The sequence below is a fragment of the Malurus melanocephalus genome, unplaced genomic scaffold, assembly GCF_030028575.1.
Source record: "Malurus melanocephalus ecotype Western Australia unplaced genomic scaffold, MMel_1.1 scaffold_23, whole genome shotgun sequence".
In the NCBI taxonomy this organism is placed as follows: domain Eukaryota; kingdom Metazoa; phylum Chordata; class Aves; order Passeriformes; family Maluridae; genus Malurus; species Malurus melanocephalus.
In genome coordinates, this window is record NW_026623255.1 from 2,554,426 (window position 1) to 2,579,080 (window position 24,655).

The window sequence follows — 24,655 nt, forward strand, 5'->3', positions numbered from 1 at the left end:
TATAGACAGCAGGCTATGGAGTGATGAAAAGAAGGGTCTATATATTACTTCTGGAAGTAGGGGGCATCTGTAAGGAGTTGGAAAAGGAATAAGTCCTGGGAGCATATTGCCTGAGAGTTGCAGGAACAGAATGGGGGACATGTTCAGGAGAAGGCAGGCTGGACAGCAATGTGGCTGAAAGCATGAGCAGAGCTGAAAAGATTGCTGAAAGGAGAGGCAGTTGCTGCTGGAGCCACACTATGTTCACTTACTAACTAACACTGGACTCTCGAGACAGGTGGAGAGTCAATGATGGGGTCCCAGCTGCTGGAGAGTTCCTGTGCCCRTGTATCCAGAGCTTGCAGCTCTTTATCCAGAGTAAGCCAAGTCCTCTGYGCTGTGTCAAAACCCTTTTCTCACCCAACTTAGAGTAATAGGGAAGCTGCTGATTAGTGCTAACATAGGTATCTTACTGTGGTGGTTCTTCCACCTGTCCATACATTCAAAATCTTTGGATTCCAGTTGTCATTTGTGTGTTTTCCAGATGAATTATTATTAATTTTTAGTCTCTAGGTTGTTCTTTATTTTTGCATTTCATACTTTTCTGCTTTGCAGATGGTCATGTTTTGAGTTGGTTCCAACAATAATTTACTCAGCAACCATAMAACTTTCTGTGASGGTACTTTAATCTTTAARGAAAAGAAARTTAAAGGGCTTTGATTCCTTGTAGTCAGTCACTGAAGGGATTAAGTTTTGCAAGTGGCTTGTGTCTATGTGTTAGTCAAACCTACTGTGAGCTAAACCCTACCATTAACTTCCACCTACCTTCTGTGGTTATAACATAGCTCAGATTTGCAGCCCTTTGTCTTCTGTTTACATCTTCCCTTTTCACTCCCAATTCCTCTGCAGCAAGATATCTTCCAGAGGAACATGTTCCTTGTTTGAGGATCACTCCTACAAACAGAAGTACTGCAGGAGTCTCACAGGGAAGTGATGATTTTGTATGATAAGGGAGTCACCTGAAAGTGTGACTGTGATTCTGCTTTCTATGCTGCATGTTTACTTATGTAACATTAGTGCAAATGAGATCWCAATGAGATTGTGAATTTAGTACTGTGTTTGTATGTAAATGCATTAAAAAATTCAGAGAAAAAACTTAAAATTTGGAATTGTCTCTAAGGCAAGCATTACTCTAAAAATACATTGTTTAGGTAAATAAGCATATGTATAAAGCATCTGTCTTAAAATATATATATCCTGTCTTCATATTGTGTTAGAACATACCCATAAAGTCTAGAAGTGGAATAAAATTTTTAATTTTTCATTGTTTGTAAGCTTACATAATTAGTATATTCTCTTCCCCCATTTTATTTGAGGAGTATATAAATGAGTTGAATGGAAAATTACAAATATACAGTAAAACCTTTGAACAGCATTTGCAATGTAGATCTATTATTAGCTTTATTCTTTATTGTGTATTAGCAGATCTTTTTCTGTGAAACAAAAGGTGACTAAGATACGGAATGAAATTATATAGAGGATCTATTTTGAAAGTAACATATTTAATAGAATTTTAATTTCTTTTATAATACCACATTTTCATGTAACAGACTGGCCACACATACACTATAAGAAATGGTAAAGCTCACTCTTGTGGTATAGTAAGAGAAGTGCAGAAGCAGCAGCCCTTTATTCTTCAGTGATTTTTGTTTGTRTGTAAATATTAGAAATGACCCCCCMTTCCTGCTTTCTGTAGATGWAGCTGTGATRTTTTCATTCTTCTTGTCTTGTTGAACATGGTTTCATTTGTTCTGTTTTTCTTTCTGTGGTCTGAGGAACTTTTCAGCATCGATGCAGTGTACTATCAGGCTGCTGGACAGGTATTAATGCTCACAGCACCACTAACCAAAGCTGCTTTACTAAAACTCACTGGCTTTTCGTCAATCATGAAGTTACGAATGCAGCCAATGAAGGAATTGCGTGTAGTCAGGCTTGATGTTAGCAGAGACTCTGGAAGAAGGAGATTAAAAAAGATTAAATGARTAAAAATTTAGAGCTCATGATGGGCAAAATAATCAGTTTGGTGGCAATTTTTTTAAAATTTGCTACTAAGTGCAGCTCGTCTGAATCCTCTGTGGTTCTTCTAAAATATTTGGACTACTTCCAGTGTCCTAGAGGCCATTAAAGTATGGTTAGTTCTCTACACTTCTGTAAAACTCTTGATACTACATTGTCAATAGACACAACTTTACATTTTTTGACAACTACATTATTTTAAGTACAGAGTAGATGAGTCCCAGTGTCTGTTTTTGTAATTTAACATCACATGTATTGTCATCTGTGTCTGATTTGTTAGTTTGCACTCAAATTTACTGTTCCTRCATGGCATTATTTAGTATTATATCTTGTTTGTTGCTGTGAAGTTCTGTGTAAGAGTTTCCTGTGCTGGGCTGATAACAGCATTATAGAGCCAATGTATGGCATTGCTTTAGTATTCTATAATTAATGTAGAAATAGAAGGCTCTATTATGAAGCAGAATGGCATTTGCAATTACCCCTTTATATTACCTCTCTGGGAAGAGTTCTGCCCTAATAAAATTCCAGTTTGGATTTAAAGAGAGAGCAGGCATCTGCACATAKATTTTATTATTCCCTTTAGGCTCATTTTGCCTCCTGGTAGTGTGGGATGGATGTGAACACCACGCACTCAAGCCACTAATCCAAGATAAGCATTATAATGAATTTTGTAGTTTGAGGCATTAATGATTGACATGCCAGGCTCAGAGAAATAATGCTGCATGTTTTCAACGAGAAATGTGCTGGGGTTGACTTAAAAATTGAATCACGTAGTGTTGATTACAGTTTGTATATGAACCCCARCAGAGTAGCTCTGTCTGTTGAATAAGGGAGGGAAATGTAGTAATCTTGGCCCATGCTACACAGATGGTCTGTGAGTCACAAATACACAGAGGCAGAAATCTGTCTAATAGAAACCCCTTGTTAGAAAAAGAATCTCCATGTTTKGTCTTGAGTTCAAAGATGACATTACTGGAAGAAGAAGAAAGAAGCCTACTACAACTAAAGCTTGGGACTCCAGTTACAATGGCAGCGAGTTTCCTATCCCATTAATAAATAAATCACTTCTTAAAAAAACAGTAAGCTCATATGGGAAGGTACTATAGAAAAAGAATTTTTGTTTATAGTTGGCCAGCTTCACTACTGAGCCCATACCTGACCCTCCAGCAGCAGTGAATGTTTTAATTTCAGTGAAGCAGCACATCTTTTTCTTAGAGAATTTGAGGCAGAACGTTTCTGATCAGCCCTTGAGCCTTTGGATTTTACTAGATTGTTCATGTGTTTTGTTCTTTTTTGAGATGAAAACTTAGTCTTTATGCTTTCTCTGGAAACAGGGTTGAAATCTGAGAATAATAGACCGCAAAACTACCAAAAAACATACCTGGTACACCTCCAATAAACACTGGCTCCCTGTGGTCAATCGCCTTTGGATTTAGCGGCCCTACCACATGGTTGACTTCAGAGTCTACGTCCAGCTGCACCACATTTGCATCTCTAATAACTGAAAAGAGAAGGAACAGTGTTCAACAAGAAGTAGCCCATGAGTTTTCTATGACAGACAGGAGTTATCTGTTTGGTGTGAGCAGTTGATTTGGTGTTTGGTAGATTGGGTGACATCAGTGACAGTCTGTGGGTGGATTCTGGCATGGAGCAGGGCCAATGGGTATATATACAGTGGGAGCAAGGGTGCTTTTGGGTGGGGCTTTTTGATTGAGTGGGGCTTTTTTTTGGATCACTGGTGGCAGTGTTTAGGCTCCAGGTTATAAGCAGACAATGGCATGTGGCTTAGAAAAACTGTTTGCCCAATCACTCCCAATTGGCAATTTATTAGAATGCAGTGAGGCTTCTCCGTGGCTTGTGTGCCTGGATTTCCTTTGGAAGGGAACCAGAATGCTGGTGGGAAAGGGTGCAGACTCAGATCTCTTCTGCTGTGATAGTGGAAGGCATCCTAATTCAGCATCTAGACAGGAAGATGAGGGTGTTCAAAGTACCAGAAGTTTAGAAGTAATTTTTGACTTTCAAAASCAGGAAAGAATGATGACTGTCTGGCACAGAGGCAAAATCCCAGCTGTAGACATCTCTCTATTGTGAGCAAAAGGTTCCCCACATCTGTCTTGTTATTTGACTTTTAAGGACAGCATATACTTGTGCCTACTGCATTCTATAGATTTACTCAACCTCTAATTGGGAAAGGAAGAATATAGTCTGGCATATGCATTAGGAAGGGTTGCCAGAATTTCAGCTGGGCTGCTTTTGGTTCTTTGAACAAGKAGCTTCCATCTTTGTTCTTCCTTTCTTTGTAGGAACTTGTGCTCTCAGGAAGTTCTACTGTGCTATATCTGAGGGATACCTAAGACTGTATTTCATACAACTTGAGTCTTGACAGGTGAAAAGGAAGTGAAAACACTGTTGCATTCCTAGTGCTCTAGCCCATGGAGATGGATATCTGTGGAGGGAGAGATGGGGTCTGTTATCTTATTTAGGAGTGATCATGTTTTACTTACCTGCAATTCGGTGCCACCTGCCATCACAGAGACTCTGTTTCAGTGTCACTGAAGTTGAAAAATCTCTGATTCCATTATTCAGTTTCACAGTAACCTAAGGGAAAACAATGTAATTATCACTATAAATCCTCTCTTTTTTTTTTTTTCTTTTTATGTTCTGTTGTAATCATGTTGTATTCCTCACTTGAAACCTGTCAAGTATCCAAGAGAAAGGAAAACATGTAAAGTACCTTTGAAATCCAAATTTGAGGTTTTGGTTTTTTTATTTTTTTTTTAATTGTTCAGATTCAAGAATTCCGAGACATTCCTAGTTATCTCAAGGAAGAATTTTTTAAAAAAAAGATTAAAAAATAAGAGCTAATTCCACTCATTCACTAGTACTTCTACTCTATAATTTCTTGTGTGGTAAATTAATGTTTAGAGGCATCAGAYGACATTTTTGGCATCTTGCTAGCCACCTATTAAGGAAAACAGTAATGAAAAACCCAAGTATAAACAAGCAGAAAGGATTTGAAGAAGGAATATATAGCAAAATTTAAGAATGACTTTTAAGTTGCTTGTTCAAACCTACCAAWAAATCTCTGGCAGAGCTACAAAGTGAACCTCATTCTGAATTTTACATTTGCTTTATTTAGTGGATTAATATCTTTCTGCATGGCAATGTTCYAGCACCAGCAAAAAGGTGTTGTGCCCCTGTTGTGGGGTATGAAATTCCTGGTAAAGATTGCCAGAGAACTCCAAACTCTGAGTCCAACCATTCAGGCTTTTAAAATGTTGAAGTTGTCCTTGATTATGCTGACACATGTTGACTGAAAATCGCAGAATCATAGAATGGTTTGGGTTGGAAGGGTCCTTAAACATCACATCGTTCCAACCCCACTGCCATGGACAGGAACACCTTTCACGAGATGTGGTTGCTCAGAGCCACAACCAGCCTGGCCTTCAACATTTAATGAGATGGGGCATCACCAGCTTTTGTTTTCCAGTGCCTCACCACTCTCACACTTAAGAATTTCCTGTTAATATCTAATCTAAATCGACTCTGTTTCAGTTTGAARTCATTCCTCCTTGTCCTGTCACTACATGCCCTTGTAAATAGTCTCCTGGAAGGAAAAAAAACTTGTATTTAATTCTAGATGGCCTCTGTTTTGATATAGTTGTAACCAGGAAATATTAAATCTTTTTTTTTCCAGAAGGGCGCCAGCAAGCACAATTGAAATTATCCTCATGTTCTTTTTTATGCACCCTTGGACAAAATGTATAGATTAAAGCAAATCAAGAATCAAGAGAGAAAGTGACTCCTTAATAAATCACCCAGACAAGCTGTACTGATAGATATGCATACATTTAAAAAATGAATTAAAGTTACTGATCTTATTTGTACAGCAAAACACAAGTAGACGGAAGAGAAACCAGCCAAGGCAGTGGAGGAGATGTGACCTTCATTGTACCTGTCCATTTCTCATGTGCATGTTCAGGTACTCTCCATTCACGCTGTGGCCATGCAGTAGGATTCCTGAGCTACTTCGCGGACGTATTTCAAAAACAACTTCAAATTTCAGACCTAGACTGAAGGATTCATCTGTGATGTAAAAAGAATAATATTCCTTTTTTACTGAGTTAGTGATGAAATTGGACATTTGTTCAAAGTTAAAATAGAACATTAAACACTGGGTGGATTTTACTTGTCCTTAAAAATCTTGAAACATGAGATAGCATGGTGTGCTGTCAAAGACCCATTTCAACTTTTGTTTTGAATGTGTTTTCTTGGAGTACTAATAAAGGATTGTTTACTTTACTCATAATTTAAAAAATGTATTTTGTTTAAAAAATATTTGTTAGCAATGAAATGGACAGCAGAAAGTAAATGATTTGTCTTTTTTTGGCTGTTTCTTATTGTGCAATTTCCCAGACACTCAGCAGTCATTATTGAGGGAGTGGGAGCTCATTTGAGCTTTGATGATTTAGTAGGAGAAACTCCCTGTTTTAATCTGGTGACAGGCCAGGGAGCAAACTAGAAACACTTGGCTGATTCTTCTTGGTGCTGCTAGTGAATAAGGTTGTGCAGTTTTCTTTCTTGTTCAAATCAGAGCCTATGTAACCAAAACACCCTCATAAAACTCTTCCTGGAATACACCATGACAGAAAAGATGTGTTCTGTCATGCTGTTCTATATCAAGAAAGCCTTTCTGCAGGAATTTTTAATTGCATGTTGTTTTATTAAATAAAAAATAAGGGATGACCATTTGATGGTGTACTTGGTCTTGGCCACGTTGAATTCTATGATAAATTTTAGCATATTATGGTTTGTTCCCTTGATAAATTATTCGTGTTATTTGAAACACGTACATACAGAAATGTTTATGTAACAACTTGTTAAGTTTCACGGTGACATTGTGACCTGTCAATATCATCTGCTTTCCACAATAGTGATCTGTTTCTGACAATCCTTGCAGCTCACAGCCTCAGAAATTACCCTACCCTTTTTTCAGTAAAAAATGCTGTTCTAAAGCACAGTGAATACTACAGTCCTATTTTGGGATGCATTTGTTTAAGAGTATATTACCAAGGACGACATATCCTCCTTCTGATGAAAAGTATGTTCCTGTTTCTGATGGGCCTTCAAAGCAAGGTGTTACACTGAATGTCTGTGAAGCTGAGGTAAGTGATCTTCCATTGAGCTGTAAGTTGCTGAGACAGCCACTAAAGCTGTAGACAGAGTTAATCTGAGGGGTAAAAAACCACTTGATTAGTAAATAAACTGCTTGTGGAAGGAAATAAATTCTTCTGTCCTTATTTTTACTTGTTTATAAGCTGTAAGGCTGTTATTGGCACATGAGTTTTGAACTTAGAAACAATTTCCAGAGAAGAGAAGCAGGAAAAATGATTCTTACAGCCTCTCATGTCCTTTTGATGACTTCAAGGTAATTCCAGCTTGTGCTGTTTCTCAAACAGTCCTTATTGAACTGTGAGAAACCAAGCTAGGATAAGGCAGTGCTATATATATAACCTCATAGCCTCAAGGAAGGCAAGACAGGGATCTACTTTTTTAGAGTAGTTTATCAGTCTTGTTAGTCACATAACACTAAAGATTACCTTGAAAGAGACTTTGTTACATTAAATTTTGTTTTAACACTCCTTTCCATATGCTTCAATACCAATCTKTATAACAGAATCCTGACCTCTTGGTACTGTCTTTAAACAGAGATACTAAGACAACATTAAAATCTCTCCAAAACTCATTCTAGATCTCAGACCTCAGGGTGAAATTGATCTTGCCTAACATTACTTGTCTCATCTAATTTTGGATGTCACTAGGATTTCTCTGTTCCTCRTGGACCATTGTTTTSCTGGCTGCTGCTGCAAGGCTATGGGAGCCTAACCCAGCTACCACCAACCCAGRCCTGTGAGAGCTCTGCTSCATAYGTGAACTGAGTTGTCTGCTCCTCARCAGGATGAGGGTCCAGATCTTWGTAAGCTTCGATCTCATTCCTACAGTCAGCTTTTGTATTRACTTTACAYAGAGGTATGGGGTCTGAACATAGAGGTCTGCTTTACCTGGATGTTTTTTACAGCTTTTCCAGGAGCTACACCTCCAATATAGAGGGGTTCAGTGACTTGCCAAGTATTACCATTCCCATCAAAAGATTCTTCTAGTACTCGGAGACCATCAATGATCAAGCGACCAGTATTTYTGCCTTTAATAAATATCACCTGGGAAGGGAAGAAAAAAATGTGGAAGCTTACTTTCATCTGTTAAGGGATCGCTGCTGGGCAGTGGAAGATGAGATATTTGAGAAGAAAAGTGTATTATACTATATAAGCCTGTTTCGTTAACTGCCAGTATTCTTTGCTGGATGAATCTCTTTTTTCATATTCATGTGAAGGCTGGATAGTAAAACTGCTGCCTTTCTTATGTTTTAGTGTACAAGACAGAAGTAATCAAGGTGTCATAAGGTGTACTGAGATCTACAGTTCTTATATCTGCATACATGATTCATTGCTAACTATCACTGTCAGCATTTTCAGTCTTCACTAGTTTTATGGTATGGATTCATCCAACCTGCTTTAAACACCCAAGTCAGTAGTTTAGTAAGTGTAGACTTCCTTTGTAGTTAATGAGGAGAGAGAGATACCTACAGAGGGAAATTCACTTTGACTCCTAAATTGTCTTTTTATTTTCATAGATTACTGAGGTAGCCTAAGAGAGCTATACTCCTTTCTTAGGCACTTCAAAGACATTTGCTGAACAAAATTATTCTAGTCTGTCCTTTCCTAGCTCACTTAATTCTTAATTGCCTTACTGTCCTGCTTGTTTCCTTAATTTCTGTTCAGCTGTTAGTGTTGGGAATTGCTGAATTTTTATAACTGACTCACTGTACCATCCTTAGTTAGTGACTTGATAAAATGCTGCATAGAAGATTTAAAAATATTGACATTAAGTTTCTCAATATATAGATTTGTTTATGAATACATGAATCAAAACTCCCTGAGCTCCCTCACATGAGCAGTGTCTATACTGCAGCCTTAATAGCATGTGCCATCATAATGATTGCTTATTTTTTTTTTTACTTACATTGTGCCACAGACCATCATTGTATTTCTCTTGGCTCTTAATCCTTATCTTCTGATGACCAGCATTAAACATAAAAATGAGTCGGCCATGAGCAACGAAAAGGGCCATGAAGTTGATCTCTTTTTGATCCGACACATAGAAAATCATTCCATGAGATGAGTGAGTTTTCAGACTGATAGAGAACTGAGCTCTGGCACATAAAAACACAATATTAACATTAAAGCAGATACATTTGATTTAAATCAAACATCAGGCAGAGGAAGACTGGGATTTTCCATTCATCCAAAAAAATATTCATCTGCTTTATGGAAGTGGTGTTTCTGAGAAATATTCTGTGATGGCTTTTTCAGCAGAAGTCAAAGTTGGAGAAGAATCTGCCTGGCAAAGAACTTGTTTTCAAAAATTAAAATCTCTGGAATGAATAAATGCAATGCAGACCACCAAAATCGGACACTATATACACTACATTTCCTTTCATGTTAAACAGCAATGTTGGGGGAACTTTTAAGAGTGATGGCATGGAGGCCTGATRTTTGATGTTATTCCAGACATAGTTTAAAGTTCCCCTTCCTTTGTAGTTCTTTGTGMAATCCAAGACAACATGGGAAGTTACACCATTATTGGTTTGACATTGTCACAGAAAATTTCTTGAGTGATTGCTATTATTACTTAGAATCTAAAACATGACAATGTTGTACTGGTGTAGGACAGTGCCAGAACTAATTTCTTCTTATGTCAGGTGACTAACCTAGCTTCCATTCTYCATATTGTCTCAAGGACATACATTCCTGATTGCATGTGTGTGCACATTCCACAGACACTCAGTCCCTTGCCAAGATCAGTTGTTTTAAAATTATATAAGTAACTGGTTTTTTTTTTAAATTAACATTACCATAATGAAGCTTTATTTACAGTTGGAAAATAAATATGTRTTGTAGGGATGTAGGGATGAAGGTGGGGTGAAGATACTAGAGTTTGGGTTTTCCTTCTAATGGGTACCTAATTCTAATCAGGATTGCCCTAAGTAAAACGCTTGAATTAAAATGAACATAATGATCTTTTTATTGAAATCAGGAAAGAACACTCTTCTTTTTTGAATTAGTGGTCTGGTATGCTTCCAGGAMGTGCTGTGTTGTTGAATTTATAGCCTTTAATGGAAAACATTAAACCAAAATCCTTGTTGGATTTTGAATATTGAATGACATATTCTGTAGGAGAAGGAAAATTAAATGTTGACAGTATCTTTACTCATTATTACTTTCATTTCCATTATGGCTTGAATTGGACAAGGTTCTCATAGCTTGAATTGGACAAGGTTCTCATAGCTTTATGTCCTACTGCACTGTGAAGATTCGTAATCATTAAACTACTGACAAGGTCCGCTCAGCATGCTACTGCTTCCTTTCTTGGGGAACTTTTGTGTTCTTTTCCAGCCCTGCTCTAATGCCCTTTCTTCTGGTGAAGTGTAAAGAGACTGTGCATTGCTTGTACAGAACTAACATCCTCAAAAGCTTCATGTAAATGGGCAAGGAGACACATGTTGTTAATATGCAGTGCAGATGAAGACTCCACAAGAGTGATGTAAMTGGAAACACATTCTATGTATTGCTTTTACTCGACTCAAGCACCTTTTAATATAACCTACAAACATGCTCTGTACAAATTTTGGCCTAAGGTATAAAAGAAAAAGCCTTGGTAGCAGCAGAAATACACCACTTCTAAAAAAGTTTGACATACATCTATCTCCTCCCGAGTATRTTTAATTTTTATTTCTAAAGTCACTTTACCTTTGACTGAAATCCTTTGGTATGTGATCAAATTCTTGCCGGCTGTTTGCTGTTCCTCCAAACTGATAGGCATGTTCRGTTGCCTTGGGATTCATGGGCAAATGGCACTGAGGGTCTCTTTGCAAGTTCACTTGATAGAGTTTTTTGAGGCCAGATGAAGTTTGGGAAATCTTGTCTTTATCTCTTCCCACCTTCATAGAAAAAGAACTATTAACCAGAATTTTTAACTAAGATTGGGCATAATAAAACCAGTATAATTTATATATGAACTAGTAAYATATTATTCTCTTACATAAATACCAGTACTGTTTCAAAGTCAAATTTTCCTTGAACAGATCTACTATAAATGTTGGTTTAGGACAGAACAAGGGATAAACAAAACATTTGTGTAGCTAATTCTTTTTTTTCCTTTAATTTTTTTTTCTATTTTTTTTCCTAATTAAATCTTTTCCTCTCTGCTTTTGTTGATATCAGCTATACTATAGGCATAAGGRGATATGCCTGGACTAAAAAGTCTTCATGCTGCAGGAAGGTTTTTTCCCCATTTGYATTAATATGTGCTAATTGCACCCAGTAGAGAGAACCACGCAAAAGCAGCTGAGAACAGAAGCAAGCTTATTGCCTTTAGAATACTGAAGAAATAAAAAAGGCTYGTTTCTGAATTACTTTTTTWAAAAASTAATGTATTTGATTTTAGAGTTCTMCTAAAAGACAATGACGAAATGTAGGCCAGAGATCATGTCAGGGGGATCATTTGCAGTGATGGAATATATAAAGGAACAGGATCCTTCATAKATGTGACATTGTCTTTAAGCATTTGAGATCCAGAATTTGGAGAATTACGGAAAACTAGAGTAGTACTAGACCAATTTGTAGCAGACCTTTTTATTACGGTTTCCTTTGGCTTTGGATGAATTTTTTCCTTTCTTTTGGAGAAGAGCAACTGGAGGAGATTCAACAGGGCATCCATACAAAGATGCCTGAACTTTCTCAGAGTACTTCTGGAAATCTTCCACTTCAACCTCTTGATCCGACCTGTGTTTCAGAGAGGAGATGACAAGGGCAGCTTTTTTATCCAAGTGTTGGAACTGTCTTCATAAAAATCTCAGAATTGTACACTTATAGTTTAAATTATGTTTGAATTGGCCATTTTTCATTTTTGGATCATCGAAAAAAGTACARATTGATCAATCAATGTATGGGTAATGTGGAGAGCCTGTACTACCTGTGCTTGTTGTATACATGCTGGCATAAAAAGAAAGTATCAATCTGCAGCATCAAGTCCAACTTTAAAATCTATGTGAGAACATTTAATAAAGCAATAAAGATCAACACATTCTGACCATTTTCCTATGATCAAACTCCTAACTTCCCCAGCTTCTGTAAGATGCCTAACATGATTTTGTTTCAAAGGCAGAGCTGAAAACGACATAATATAAATGTAAATTGCAGCTATGCAAATTATTCATTGCACCAACAGCATTAGCAGGTGCAGTGCTGAAAGCTTGTTTCATCAAGTTCTTCCCACCTTAACAATATCTTAACCTAGCAGATCTGTGCCAACAGATTCCACGGCAAATAAGGTAAGAATCTTATTTACACATACYGTCTAGCCTCACAAAATGAGGCAGGAATTTTTATTGTGACAATAAGTCACTTCTCGTGAGCTACTATTCAAGCTGTCAGGCAGGGGCAGTGATTGCCTGTTAATGTGTTTGGGAGGATGTTACTCACCTAGTGAAGTAGGCGTTGCTTATGCAGCCAGTGAAGTTGGCTTGCTGCGTTCTGAGGGGAGAGCCACCAAAATAAAACTTGTTGATGCTGTCTGGGCTTTTCCCTGCTCTGTCCTTTGCTGGGTTCTTCTTGCTCTGTTTCTTGTCATCGACAATCAGCTCATACCTACAAAGGCAAAGCATCCATTTTCCAGGCTAGCTTTGGACATGTCAGTGCCAGTGATTATACAGCACATTACATGCACCCCAAATTTTCCACTCAGGGCATACATCACTGAATGGCAATGCTCAATGGCATGAGAGGAACTTTTGGCTTTCAGCTGAGCAACAAGTAGCAGTGCAAGAAACCATTGGCTAAGTTGTGTACAGAGGTTTAATATTACCTTGCAGTTAATTGTGAAGTCCRAAACTGTACAGTGAAGAAACATAAACTAGAGGATTACTGATGAAGGGATGGAGACACCATTTGGGTAAAATAAGATCCACACACATGCTAATCTTTCTTGTTTATGCCCCWATCCATTTTTCCTTCTCTTTCATCTCAGTGCATTGGTGTTTGAGCGTATACAGTGTTTTTTACCTAATCTGATTTTGCAACCCATTAATTGCTGCAGAAGTCAGGAAGGATTCTATTGCTTTAATAAGAAACTGAGTATACTAAAGCATCAGACATTGATTTTGTTTGGTCAGCTCAGGAAAACATGACAATCCTMAAGGTAATTTCAAGGCACCTTTTCACACCTTCAGCTTTTCAACCTATGATTCTTGGATGTCTGAAATCATAGGTACAAACCATTTCCATTAGGAAAGTAGGAGTGACCTACTTGTATCTCATAGCCAAGATTCTCTTTAAGAATTTGCTTTGATTATGTGATCTTCGAAAAAAAAAATTAAACATAGGAAACAATAGTAAAACATACCAATAAACCAATAAAGCTTTCAAGTTTTTCAAGGAGCACAGAGAAAGGTTTATTCCCTACTGCTGTATTTAGTATTACATTTGTAATATGTAATACTACATATTAGTAGCTGCCAGTGCTAAAAATATTTTTAACATGTTCCACCGTGTATATCCCAAATGAATGCTTTATATGAAGATGCCTCAATTACTTTAGGGTCAGCTGGGAATTGTTTTAACAAATTAGAAGAATCAATCTTGCTGAAAAATGAATCTCATGCTAGACTTAAATGTTATTAAACTGTTTTCTTACCTGAGGACAAAAAAAAAGACTAAGCTTTCAGAAAAACTATTATTTTTTGTTTTATTAAAAAATTCCCATAATCTTTTGCTCAGGCCAAGCTGACCAGTTTTCAGTGACATTTAAAAATCAGTCACTTAAAAAAGCCCCACTCAAGTGTCACTTTGAAAGTGAGTGTTAAATGATAATGTGCTTTACAAGAAATATTTATGTTGTAAAGGTAGGGAATAAAAGATGCTGGACAGCTTTACCTTTCTGGGGTGACAGAAGTAATGATGAAATGGGTTTTTCCATCATTGTAATTTCGATCTGGTGACTGAATTTTGGTTCCACTTGCATTTAAAACAACAGCACCTCTCTCCATAGAGATGGATAATACATCTGACTGAAATACAGACAAAAACATCTTCATAAGCAAGTATTACACTGTGAAATTAACAGTTCTGTGCATTTTCCTCCTGTATTTATTTTCCTTCTGGCTGTTTTCCACATTTGTGCCTTATTTGCAAAAAGATATACTCTGAGAAGCAAAACAAGAGATGATATCATTAGAATTTATAGTCTTGCCATTTTTAAAGCCTGAATTCTGCTGCTGATTATTTCTCATGTATCTGTCATATAAGCTCCTTCCATGTAGCACAAAAATATGATGTTTACATTTTATCTGTGTTTCTGGTACCCTGGTACTGTACTGAGGAGCTGTTACTGCAAGATTCCTGCTGTYATTAACACCAAGACTTTTTTTTCATTTTTTTATTCCCTCTGATYGGACCTGTTCAATCACTCAAAATTATCTCAGAGATAAGATGTGCTATCTGGGTCAGGCACACGGGATCACTGTGCCACTAGCAGGAATACTCTYAGTTCCATTAGAGCAAGCACTGCCACTGTGCACTGGTAGGAATCAYTCTGTCTCATTCTGCCAAGTGCTAAATAGCTGAACTTCGTTAGTTAAGTAGGGCACTTGGCACCTCACAGGATTAGAGCTTTTGAGTTAAAACCTGAAGTGGTGTGTGTGAGGCCTCATTTATGCAAACGGTGTGGGGAACTGACACGGTTACTGATTTCAATTTAAGGTAATACTCCAGGCTGCAACACGTGAAAGTTTAGAAGTGGTTATCGGTGTCACACAGCCTTCTCTGCTGCARTGCTGATGATATTCTGCAAGCATAGCAGAACAGACATTTGGGGGTGGTTGCAAATGTTCTGTCATCTGAGCTCATGCTCACTGCAGATGTCAGTCTGAGCCTACAGGATCTTTGGATCGCTTTGTCTCACACAACATTTTGTGAGTGCAAGTCCATATTTCTGCCCGTGTCACACTTCTGAGGGGGTATTTAGAGCAGCCTGGCTTCCCATAGCTGCAAGAAGCCATTCTCAACTGCAGCTTTTCCCAGTCACACATGGAGGTCTGAGTGATATCTGAGATTACAGGCAGCTTTCTGACTGATTTCTGTCACTTCAGAAATGCTCAAAATATCATGCCACTAATTCAAATAAACTTAGCTTCTTGGTGATCATCTTGATGGCAAATGTCAGGTCCTTGATATTATTTGTGCTTTGGTAGCACCTGCAGGTCCGAATAGGGATTGCAGTGCTGCTGAGCACAGCAAGATGCTCTGWGCATTTCTGCCCTAAGGACTTCACCGGGCACAAATGGATGCATGTTAATTCTAGGCATATGATGCAGTTGTCTTCTCAGCATCAAAATAATGTCTAAGCATTGCTGGTTTTCATCTGTAGATCAAATACAATCTGTAAAAATGAGGTCACCAGTGAATGGTTCTATATTGCATACTGCTTTCTYTATCATGAAACCATAAAGTGAGAAATTGTATTATTCCCCTAGTATTCTCCTGGGGAAAAAATGCAAAGATAAAATAAAACAAACTGTAAAAAAAGATACTCACTCCTTCAGAATAATAAAACAACAGCCCACTGGGCTGCAATGTCCTGAAATTAAAGCCTCCTTCRAATTCAGTAAAAAGGGACACTTTTTGGCTTGATGCAATGAAGCTCTCTCCATTGAAATATGCATTGCGGGACATCTGTGTATTAAACAAAACAAAATGACACGTAAACCTCAGAAAACATTCCAATAATACAATGAATGAGGCTATTTATTTTCTTTTTTCTTTTTTCTTTTTTTTTAAGTTGCAGCTAATTCAGTGCTAAAAAACCTTCCTGCATATCTTAACCTACTTTACATAGGCTTTCCCTCACATCATGGGAATATCTTGAGAAAGTGTAGTAATTTTAGACAGTGCAAGTCAAATTCTCAGCTTCCTGGGATCTTGGCCTCATCCTAAATCTGATGRTGTTRGTGAGAATGAAAAGTGGAAGCAGAGAAGCTCACACCCCTGAYTGARCTRTGTGGCACTGAGTCACAGTTCCAASATGTGATCCATGACTTTGTGTGCTGTGCTGGGTACCAGGGTAGGGTGGAGGGTGTTGGATGTGGTGGTCTATAACCCTTTGAATCTCAGGAGCCAAACTGGGTCCAAGGCAGGACAAATTGCAGATGGCCTCCTTGTTGACAAAGGATGAGATTGTGTGATGAGTTCCACAAGTGCTCCTTCTTCACAGGTTTGCAGAATGGCTTTTGATAGGSATGGCTGCAGGATGAAGACCCCAAACACTGTATTCTCCATCCTTGCATTGTAATAGACAAATGATGAATGATGGAAGGAACCAGAAGCTAAATGGCACTTTYCTCAGTGCTAATGCTGCTGCAGTGGGTTTGTGAGTCACAGAGGCAGAGCTGGCGTAAGGGGTTAACTCATTGGAAGGGTGAATATTTTCCTGTCTTTTCCATTTCACACATCGGTACTAGAATGCATGTAAGGATGGCTCCCCTTGYATTTTGAGAAAGAGCAAATTACATTGGAATATTTACTTTCAAAATACACAATTTATTTCAGATCCAGTTTTCACACTGCAATTTCAAAAATGAGGAGAATTTTAAGTGAAAGACCTTGAGCTATAATTCAGAGTGAAAACTGGGTATTATGTCAGGAGACTTAACAGACAMACACCAATCCCCTCCATGTCTGTCAGTGAATGAGTATGTGGTCATTTCCTTGGTGGAAGACTGCCTTTCCATTGTTTGGAAATGTCTTTCCAAACAMCATCTTTCCAATGTTTGGAAGCTCAACCTCCCAGCTCTATCCATTGTCAAAATTTTGCTGTTATGTCACAAATGGTGTTGCSCTTACCAGTGAATCCTCTGGACATCCGTAGCTGATTCCGAGGGTTCCTGGTTCTTCCAACAAGTTGAAGTCCTTCTTTTGGAACTGGAAACCCTTCATGCAACCTTTGAAGCCGATACTTCCTGCCAGATGTGAACTAATGCTGCTGGAAAACAATGCCAAACAAGCTGCAATTAAATAGCCATTGCCTTTCTGAAAAAGCTTTTGTTGCCAAGATATTCTAAAAGGCCTCGAAGAACTTCAGTCATTTGTCTCATTAGTACCCAATTCTTGCATTTTTATGTAAAACAACTRATGAACCACATTCTGTGTTTTGAAAAGTCCAGATACACCAGTTGTGGTGAATATTATGTATTTATGACTACTTACAGTGAAAATAAATGGATTTTTATCTTTAGCTTAGAAGAAAAGTTCTGATTTAGGTTTCCTGTCTTGCTTTTCCTAGCAAGCCCCTTTCTTGCCTTTCTTGCAAATGGATCTCTCTTAATAAAAATACTAACAGAGGTCAGGGAAGTAAGAGCAAATTCTACTTGCTGATGTGTGGGTTTACATAATTTTAAATGAAAGCAGTGGGTGGGTTTCCAGGATCCTTTTACTGTCAGATTTGAGGTAGAGAGCACAGCAGTGCATCCCTGCTCCTACTCATTACTCTGAGTTTATCAATTCCGTACCTTACCAATATACCACAACATTACAACACAGGGTGAATATAATTGAATTTATCCTCACAATTTGCAAAGTGCATGAAGAAGTAATTTGAGTAAAGTCACAGAGAGTCTGTGACAAAGGCAAGGAAAATATATGGGAGCTCTGGGTACGAATCCAGGAGATAAATAGGGACCAAATACACTGAAGGAGTGAATATGAAATCCAGAGTTTTGACCTGGCTACGTGGAAACAGTCTTTATTCTTTAAACATTAACAGTGATGAACCTTAACAGTGGGATTCTCTTTACTTCATGTGATTTGACACTGTTGACATCTGCTACCCGCACTAACTGTCTATGAGTTCTCTCATTGTAAGGCAGATGTTGGAAATGTGGCAGATGAATCAAGATCTGGAAATGCTTATTTTTCTGCATTGGCAAAACCAGAGCATGAGGTGAAGTAGTGCAGATGTACATGTACATGTCTGAAAYACAGTGAGAGAAGGAGTGCTGCTGGGGCTTGATTTGCTCCTCAGTTAAATCAGCAGGGAGGCAAAACCAACAGGATGGCTCCTGCCACCCTTACTGGGATTTGGACCAAAGTGTGGGGTATCAGCCTTTGACCATGAGACTGGGCTGGATGCCACAAGTATGACTTTCTGTTAAATGCCACATTTTTCTATCAACAGGCTATAGAAGAAAAGCTTTCACCTAAAGAAAGGCTTCTGAATTAATTTCTTGACTTATTTATGAGTTAAGTTCCCAGTGCTCCTACTACCCTTAGCTTTCTGCTTTATGCAGTGACTGAGGTGGGAGAAAAATAACATAGTGGTACTTCCAGAATAATTTATTTGGTGCAAAAATGCATTTGAAGTGAGTGAAAATACACTGCTTTWGAAGAATATTAAGCTACTCTAAGACTAGAGCTAGTTTCCCCCCCTGGTTGCTGCCCTGGAAAGTTCATTAAATGTGAGTCTGTGTGCAAGGAGGAAGCATCAATATCAGTAGTACTAGTAGTAGTAGAGAGTAGCACATCATCAGTAGAATATTAACTTCTGCTCCAGATGAAAATGGAACAGTTTTACCACATTTGGCCCATACTTTTTTGCTGTCTGTTCTTTTCGTGAGAATGAAAGCTAAGTACGAAAGCACAGACAAAGTTGCAGCTCTGCTTAAATAATTTCTGTATATTTTTTCAACATTATAATTGGTAATATTTTTACAATGCCTATGGTCTTTTTTCTTCTGATAAAGCWTGTTAATTGAGATGTTATTTTTCRTGCTTTGACAGTACCTTCCAGGTGTTTTTCAGAATAACCACAATCTGCTCAGAAAACTGCAGGCATAGTTCAAGTGATTCATCCTTTATCCTACATTTGTGAACAAGTCTCATCTGCCACTGAGTTGCTCAATTGCCTAGATTTCTAGGTCCTTCTGGGCTTTTTCAGAGTTCTTTAGSCTTGATTAATGAAAGTAATTTTCACCATCCTTCTGTACTTTCTTTTTAGATCATTAATGYATTTAATACCAGCCCTGAGAGAGATCTTTTGAGCATGTGCTGTAGAGTTTTTATACTGTGAAAATTGAAAAGTTACTACTATGTCCCATTTTCTCTTTCCCAGCTGCTTTCTAACCCACTGCAGTCTTTTCTCTCTCCACTCCAATAGCTTTCTTAATAGCCCCTTATGACAGACCTTTGTAAAGAACTCTTTGAAAGGACAGATAAATTATACACTCTGGTTCTCTCYTGTCCACCACTCTGCTTGCATATTCAAATAATTACATGGGATTGAAAGGCATMATTTTTCTTTACATGAAATTTGTCCCTAGCTTAAAACTTAAGTATTTTGTATCTCATATGTTATTTAGCAATTCAGTTTCTTCTGACAACAAAATAAAGAATAAAATTTCAGGAGATTAACCACTAAATCCTAGAAACTATTGCGCAACATTTGATTTTTTCTTCCTTTTTTTTTTTTTTTAACTTGGAAGGTATTCTCGTTAGCAGTTGTGACACTGGGAACAGCAGCTGGAGCCTTTCTGAAGATCCTGGCCTTGCTGTCTGACCCTGGGAATGAATGCTGCCTATCAGAAGAGTGTACTCTTCTTCAAGAAGCCAGTTTGGTCTCAGAGCATGACCCTGGCATCCAGCAGATTCCTATGGCAGGAAATGAAGGTTTCTGTACAGTCTACTGAGAATAAATTTGTTTTCTGTCAAATGGCAMAATGGGAAAATTAGACTTTTTTCTTTTCTTCCCACGCCTACACAGAGTCAGCTGACTTGGATCCAAAGAACCTAAGATGAATCAGAACTGAAGTGCTYAGTGGGACAAAGATCAACTTTAGGTTTGAAAATGTGGTTGGTAGAGGGTCATGGTCGCTTTTTGCAGACCAAGGAGCAATAGCAATTTTATACATGTAACATGTAACATGTTCTTTGAAAATGCTTTTCATTTTAGGAAGACAACTATTTCTGTCACTGTTATTAAAACTGGGCCTGTTTCAGTAGAATGTAGCTGTGCTGGATTAAGCCTAATCTTCAGTACTTCAGAGCTCTGAGAGGCATKGAGAAGAGTGTCTGAGGGGTTATTTTATATAAGGGTGATGCCAAAGAAATTGTTTTATTGTTATCCCTTAAGGACAGGCCATACAACTTAACTTTAATGTGTGATTACTTGAAAATAACAATCAAATCCCATTTGTAAACCAACCTGGAGTGCAAGATCTCAGCAGGTGCTCCTCCAATATAAATATCTGTGAATGGCATTGCTGTTCTTTCATTGTCCACACTTTTTATATGTCTTCTGTCTACTACCAAGATCATCTTCTTAGAGTTGTGATATATAATAGAAATCTGAAAAGAAAAGCATGTGCCTTAAAACGTCATCTTTTGTAAGCTGTTATGGTGATCTTGAAAAACTGATTGCATCTTTACATCTTTTTGTTTGAAAAGTTCCTCCCATTTATCAGAGAAGTGTTTTTGTAAATTGGGAGAGGCTGGCAATGATTACTTGTAGGAAGTTTATTTTGGTGTCACTATTTCTTTGGTGATTGAATCCTCAGGATATTTCAATTATTAATAAACCAAATGAAAGTGCTCATGTCAAATTCTGCACTGTGGCAAACAGATAAGCTTCATAGACTTCAGAATGCTTTCTTGATTTATCCRAGAAGCTAGGGCATACTTCTTAAAATAATTATTTCACTGTCAGAGCATAAAAAGGTTAATTGTTCTCTGCTTAAATGTGAACAGACCTATAGCTATAGTTTACATCAGGTAAAAGGGAGAAGAAGAAACTCACTAAGAGGGCTTTGCTACTGTCACAGTCACATTTGCTTAAAGCAAATTCCCCAAAACCAAATATGACTAGATGTTTKACATCTGCCAAAGTCCCTAAAATACTCTGCTTATATATAAGGTTGCTACCGAGTCAACTCTTTTCTAATGACCATAGGGGGAAGTGCYATAATTCTTGTAATGCAATGCATAYCARCTAAGGTGGTCAAGTTAACATAATGACATAGTTTTAGTTGAAGAAGTTTTTATGTTTGGTGTAGAGAGTTGTCTTTGATATAATTTAATTTCGAATTAATGAAACTTTCTCCCATGTGAACGGTCCTGTCCTTGGCTAGTAATACACAGAATCTGTCTACAAACACTGATTTATGAGGAGGCAGGGAGAGCCTTCCCTTTCCACTGCTTGGTAGTGGTAGGACGCATCATCTCTACTCTTTCGCCTGTTCTACCATTTCACCTCCTGCACCCTCATCCTTTTGCTCATTCCATGGGTGTTGGAGCAATTATGGCATCTTGGAGCTTCTGGGATAATTGGTCAAATGTCTGAGATAGTAACCACATCTGTACCTCATGAAATTTAGCATCGTTAATCTGAGCCTTCTTCATGGAGTCCTCRAGAAGCACAGGGCCATTGCTGAAGCCAAAGTCATAGCGGAGGTACAAGAAACCATTGTGCATCTCTAGGCTGAAGAACATGCTCTGTGTAAGGGAAAACAGCAGTCGGAAAAGGATTATGTGGCATCAATTAAAAAACCTAATAAACAGTGGTATGAGATTGACATTGTGAAAAGCRTGCTGGGARCTATATTTTTATTTGCAAAACTATAACACAGTTTCTATCTTTTTATATTTATAATACATGTGTATATATGCATATACACACATGATTGTTTAACAAGTGGCTCTTATTGGAAGGCTTGGTGCATTGTTTCCTTATAGAAATAGTATTTGGTAGCCCAGTAATGTTACTACTCTTTACCAGCAAGATATTCCTGATGCAAACATGTCTATTCACTGTTAAAATAATACCACATGACCTAAATGAAAATATGTTATACTGGTGAAAGCAATGTTGTGCTAAAATGGCTGTATCTGCATTACCAGCTTCTATCATGATATCTAATCACGCAGGATTTTGTCTTTTCACAGCCCTGATCAGCACTGGTGTATTCACTGAAAGGTGAGCAATAGCTAAAATGTATTTACCATGTATTTGGTTTCTAGAATTCCTGACTGTTCTTACTTTATAATWCAATTTCTGGTCTGTGGYTGGGTGACCTAAACTTTMTTAACAGKASCTGYACTTCAGAATATCTTTAGGGGGTGCTTGAAATGAAGATCTGCACCCTAGAATTAGTCTTGTTTCAAAACTGAACATAAAGAAACAGAAAGAACAGTTTACAGCAAACGTGCATCTGGGTTTCTTTCAATGCTAATGTTTGTTTCCTCTCCTAGTTTTCATGCTGTTGTTTYCATGCCTAATGAAATCATCATGGGAATGATAATTCTCAAAACACTATGCAGGCCAAGGACTGCTGTCTTTGACATAAATGAGCCCACCTTCAGAAGTCATTACTTGAAGAAGTAACAGTAAGTTTTAATCTGGCACTTTTAAAAGAAACTGCAGCTTGGGTTTGTTCTGAACATCTTAAACTTGACAATGAAACAAGGATTTAACTCAGAATATTTATGAGCTGTCTTTGCAGAGCTGAATAATGGACCAGCTTACACAGGTTTTCTAGAAGTGCCTGCGAGTTGCCCACAGTTGATTGCAGTTCCCACTGACAATCATAAAGTACATACAATTCCAAGAAACTTTTAGGTGCTTTCACTTGGAAGAAAAATCAGTGCTCTGCAATAGAGGCTCTTAAACTTCTAACAGTAGCTGCTTAGTCAAAATCTTCTAAGAAYGAAAGTTATTCGTAACATGCTATGCTGCAGAGCAAATTGTTTCCCACAGCTCTCCTCTGGAAGSTACTCTAAAAACACTAAAGAGAAGCTCTTTTAATGAAAGTGGATTTTTTTTCTTCTAAATGCTTAAAGCAGTGTTACATGTAGGTGTCTAGGCAAGTCTGTGGACTGCATCTACATAGAAAAATGTTTTTTGTACCTTTACTAGGTTTCAATCCATACAGAACTTGGGAGCTTGATGCCAAGCTGGAAATGCCCAAAGATTAAAAAAAAAAATCAGAGTTTGTCTTCAGAGAATATTTTCACACGGAGTCTATTTTCTTCAARCTGTTACAGAGATTGCATCACTCTAACACTTCAGAAAAGCTCCTGACATTTGGATCAAGCCTTTTTATTTGGACTGCTTTCTATTTTCAGTAACTTAAATATTTAACTTTAGTACACCCTGAGGCACAGTTATAAGGTGGCAGCTATCTCAAAGTGGCTGCTTTTTAGGAGCTGCTTCACAGAAATTCCCTATAGCTTTGATTGTGCATTCACATTTAAATAAAGGTACAACTACWGGGCTTAACTAGAGTCTCTCAAAGTATCCTCACAAGGATATGACCAGTTTGGAGTACTGACTTTCTTTGAATAAAAACAACTCATGGCCTCAGCTTCCTAGGCCTTTGCAGAGCAAGTTCCAGTTCCCTCCTAAAGTATAAGTGCACCAGAAAAAAACAAAGTATTTCCTYTTCCAGAAGCTTAATGTGAGCACACAAGCATTTTGGATTTTCCGTGATAATTCTGATTACTGAGGAACTTGCAGTCTTAATGGATAAATGGCACCAGCAGGACTCTGTACTCACCCCATTAATCATCAGCARGATCAGTCCGTTGTCTGTAGGTGTTCGAACTTCAATATCAAATCGAGTCACCTGGCTGAATTTTCCCCTTCTCTCAATGTTTCTTGCCAAGGCATAGCCAGAGCCATCAAAGAAATAGCTCACAGCCCGGCTTGGAGTGAAAGCCAACTTATCTCTATRAAAAAAACAAGCAGGGAAGGATTAGTTGGCACGTGCTGATTTTAATTTAGGGAAACTTAAAGGCCTTTACATACTTTATTGAAATAATTGTTCTGAACTTCTGCTTCTGCCTGGAAATGATGARACTGGTGACTTTCTTTTAATTTTTTTCTGGGACATTTTTTCCTGAAAAATAATGTGTARCTGTGAAGGTGGCATCTAGCTGCTTCATCATTACATCATGTTTTTATCCTGTGCTAAGTGTAGAGGACAGGAAAATTCTTTGCTCATCSCTGTAAAGTGACAGGTCCACAGCACTTCCTCATTATAAGGTTAGATAAATATTTCTATTAAGAGCTTGCCCAGTTTGTGCAGAAATCCATTTGAATTCTCCAAGAACTTTATCTGGTGGGGACCCAGGAGCAGCTTGTGTGCTCTGTTCTGGAGAGCAGCAGCTTGCACTCCCTGTGGGAATGGTGTGGGAAGCTCATTTGCTCTGTCCCAACACTTCCTTCATTTCTTCCCAGTGCAAGCTGCAAATTACTCTCCTGCTCTTTCCAGAGAGAGGTTCTGCTGCTGATGCCTGTTGGATGAGCAAAATGCCTGCTGTGTCTGTGCTAAACGAATGCTGCAGTTGATGTTCACTTCTACTGTAGGAGCTGCATTTCTTTCTATCTATCTATCTATCTATCTATCTATCTATCTATCTATCTATCTATCTATCTATCTATC

At 37.9% G+C, this 24,655-nt stretch overlaps 1 protein-coding gene across 1 annotated transcript in view; it reads right to left on the reverse strand.

The window, feature by feature from the left end:
- Nucleotides 1-538: 538 nt before the first annotated feature.
- The window catches only part of LAMA4 (laminin subunit alpha 4), a 96,748-nt gene continuing 72,631 nt past the window's right edge, over nt 539-24,655 (reverse strand). Inside the window, exons 23-38 of the mRNA XM_057390201.1 lie at nt 23,768-23,939; nt 21,576-21,707; nt 20,422-20,564; nt 17,070-17,208; nt 15,765-15,902; nt 14,106-14,239; nt 12,657-12,821; nt 11,804-11,957; nt 10,923-11,113; nt 9,136-9,325; nt 8,118-8,273; nt 7,126-7,285; nt 6,011-6,141; nt 4,560-4,653; nt 3,437-3,556; nt 539-1,989 (exon numbers count right to left, since the gene is read on the reverse strand). Coding sequence (XP_057246184.1) covers nt 1,844-1,989; nt 3,437-3,556; nt 4,560-4,653; nt 6,011-6,141; nt 7,126-7,285; nt 8,118-8,273; nt 9,136-9,325; nt 10,923-11,113; nt 11,804-11,957; nt 12,657-12,821; nt 14,106-14,239; nt 15,765-15,902; nt 17,070-17,208; nt 20,422-20,564; nt 21,576-21,707; nt 23,768-23,939 — 2,365 coding nt within the window. The 3' untranslated portion in view covers nt 539-1,843. The remainder of the gene's footprint in view (nt 1,990-3,436; nt 3,557-4,559; nt 4,654-6,010; nt 6,142-7,125; nt 7,286-8,117; nt 8,274-9,135; nt 9,326-10,922; nt 11,114-11,803; nt 11,958-12,656; nt 12,822-14,105; nt 14,240-15,764; nt 15,903-17,069; nt 17,209-20,421; nt 20,565-21,575; nt 21,708-23,767; nt 23,940-24,655) is intronic.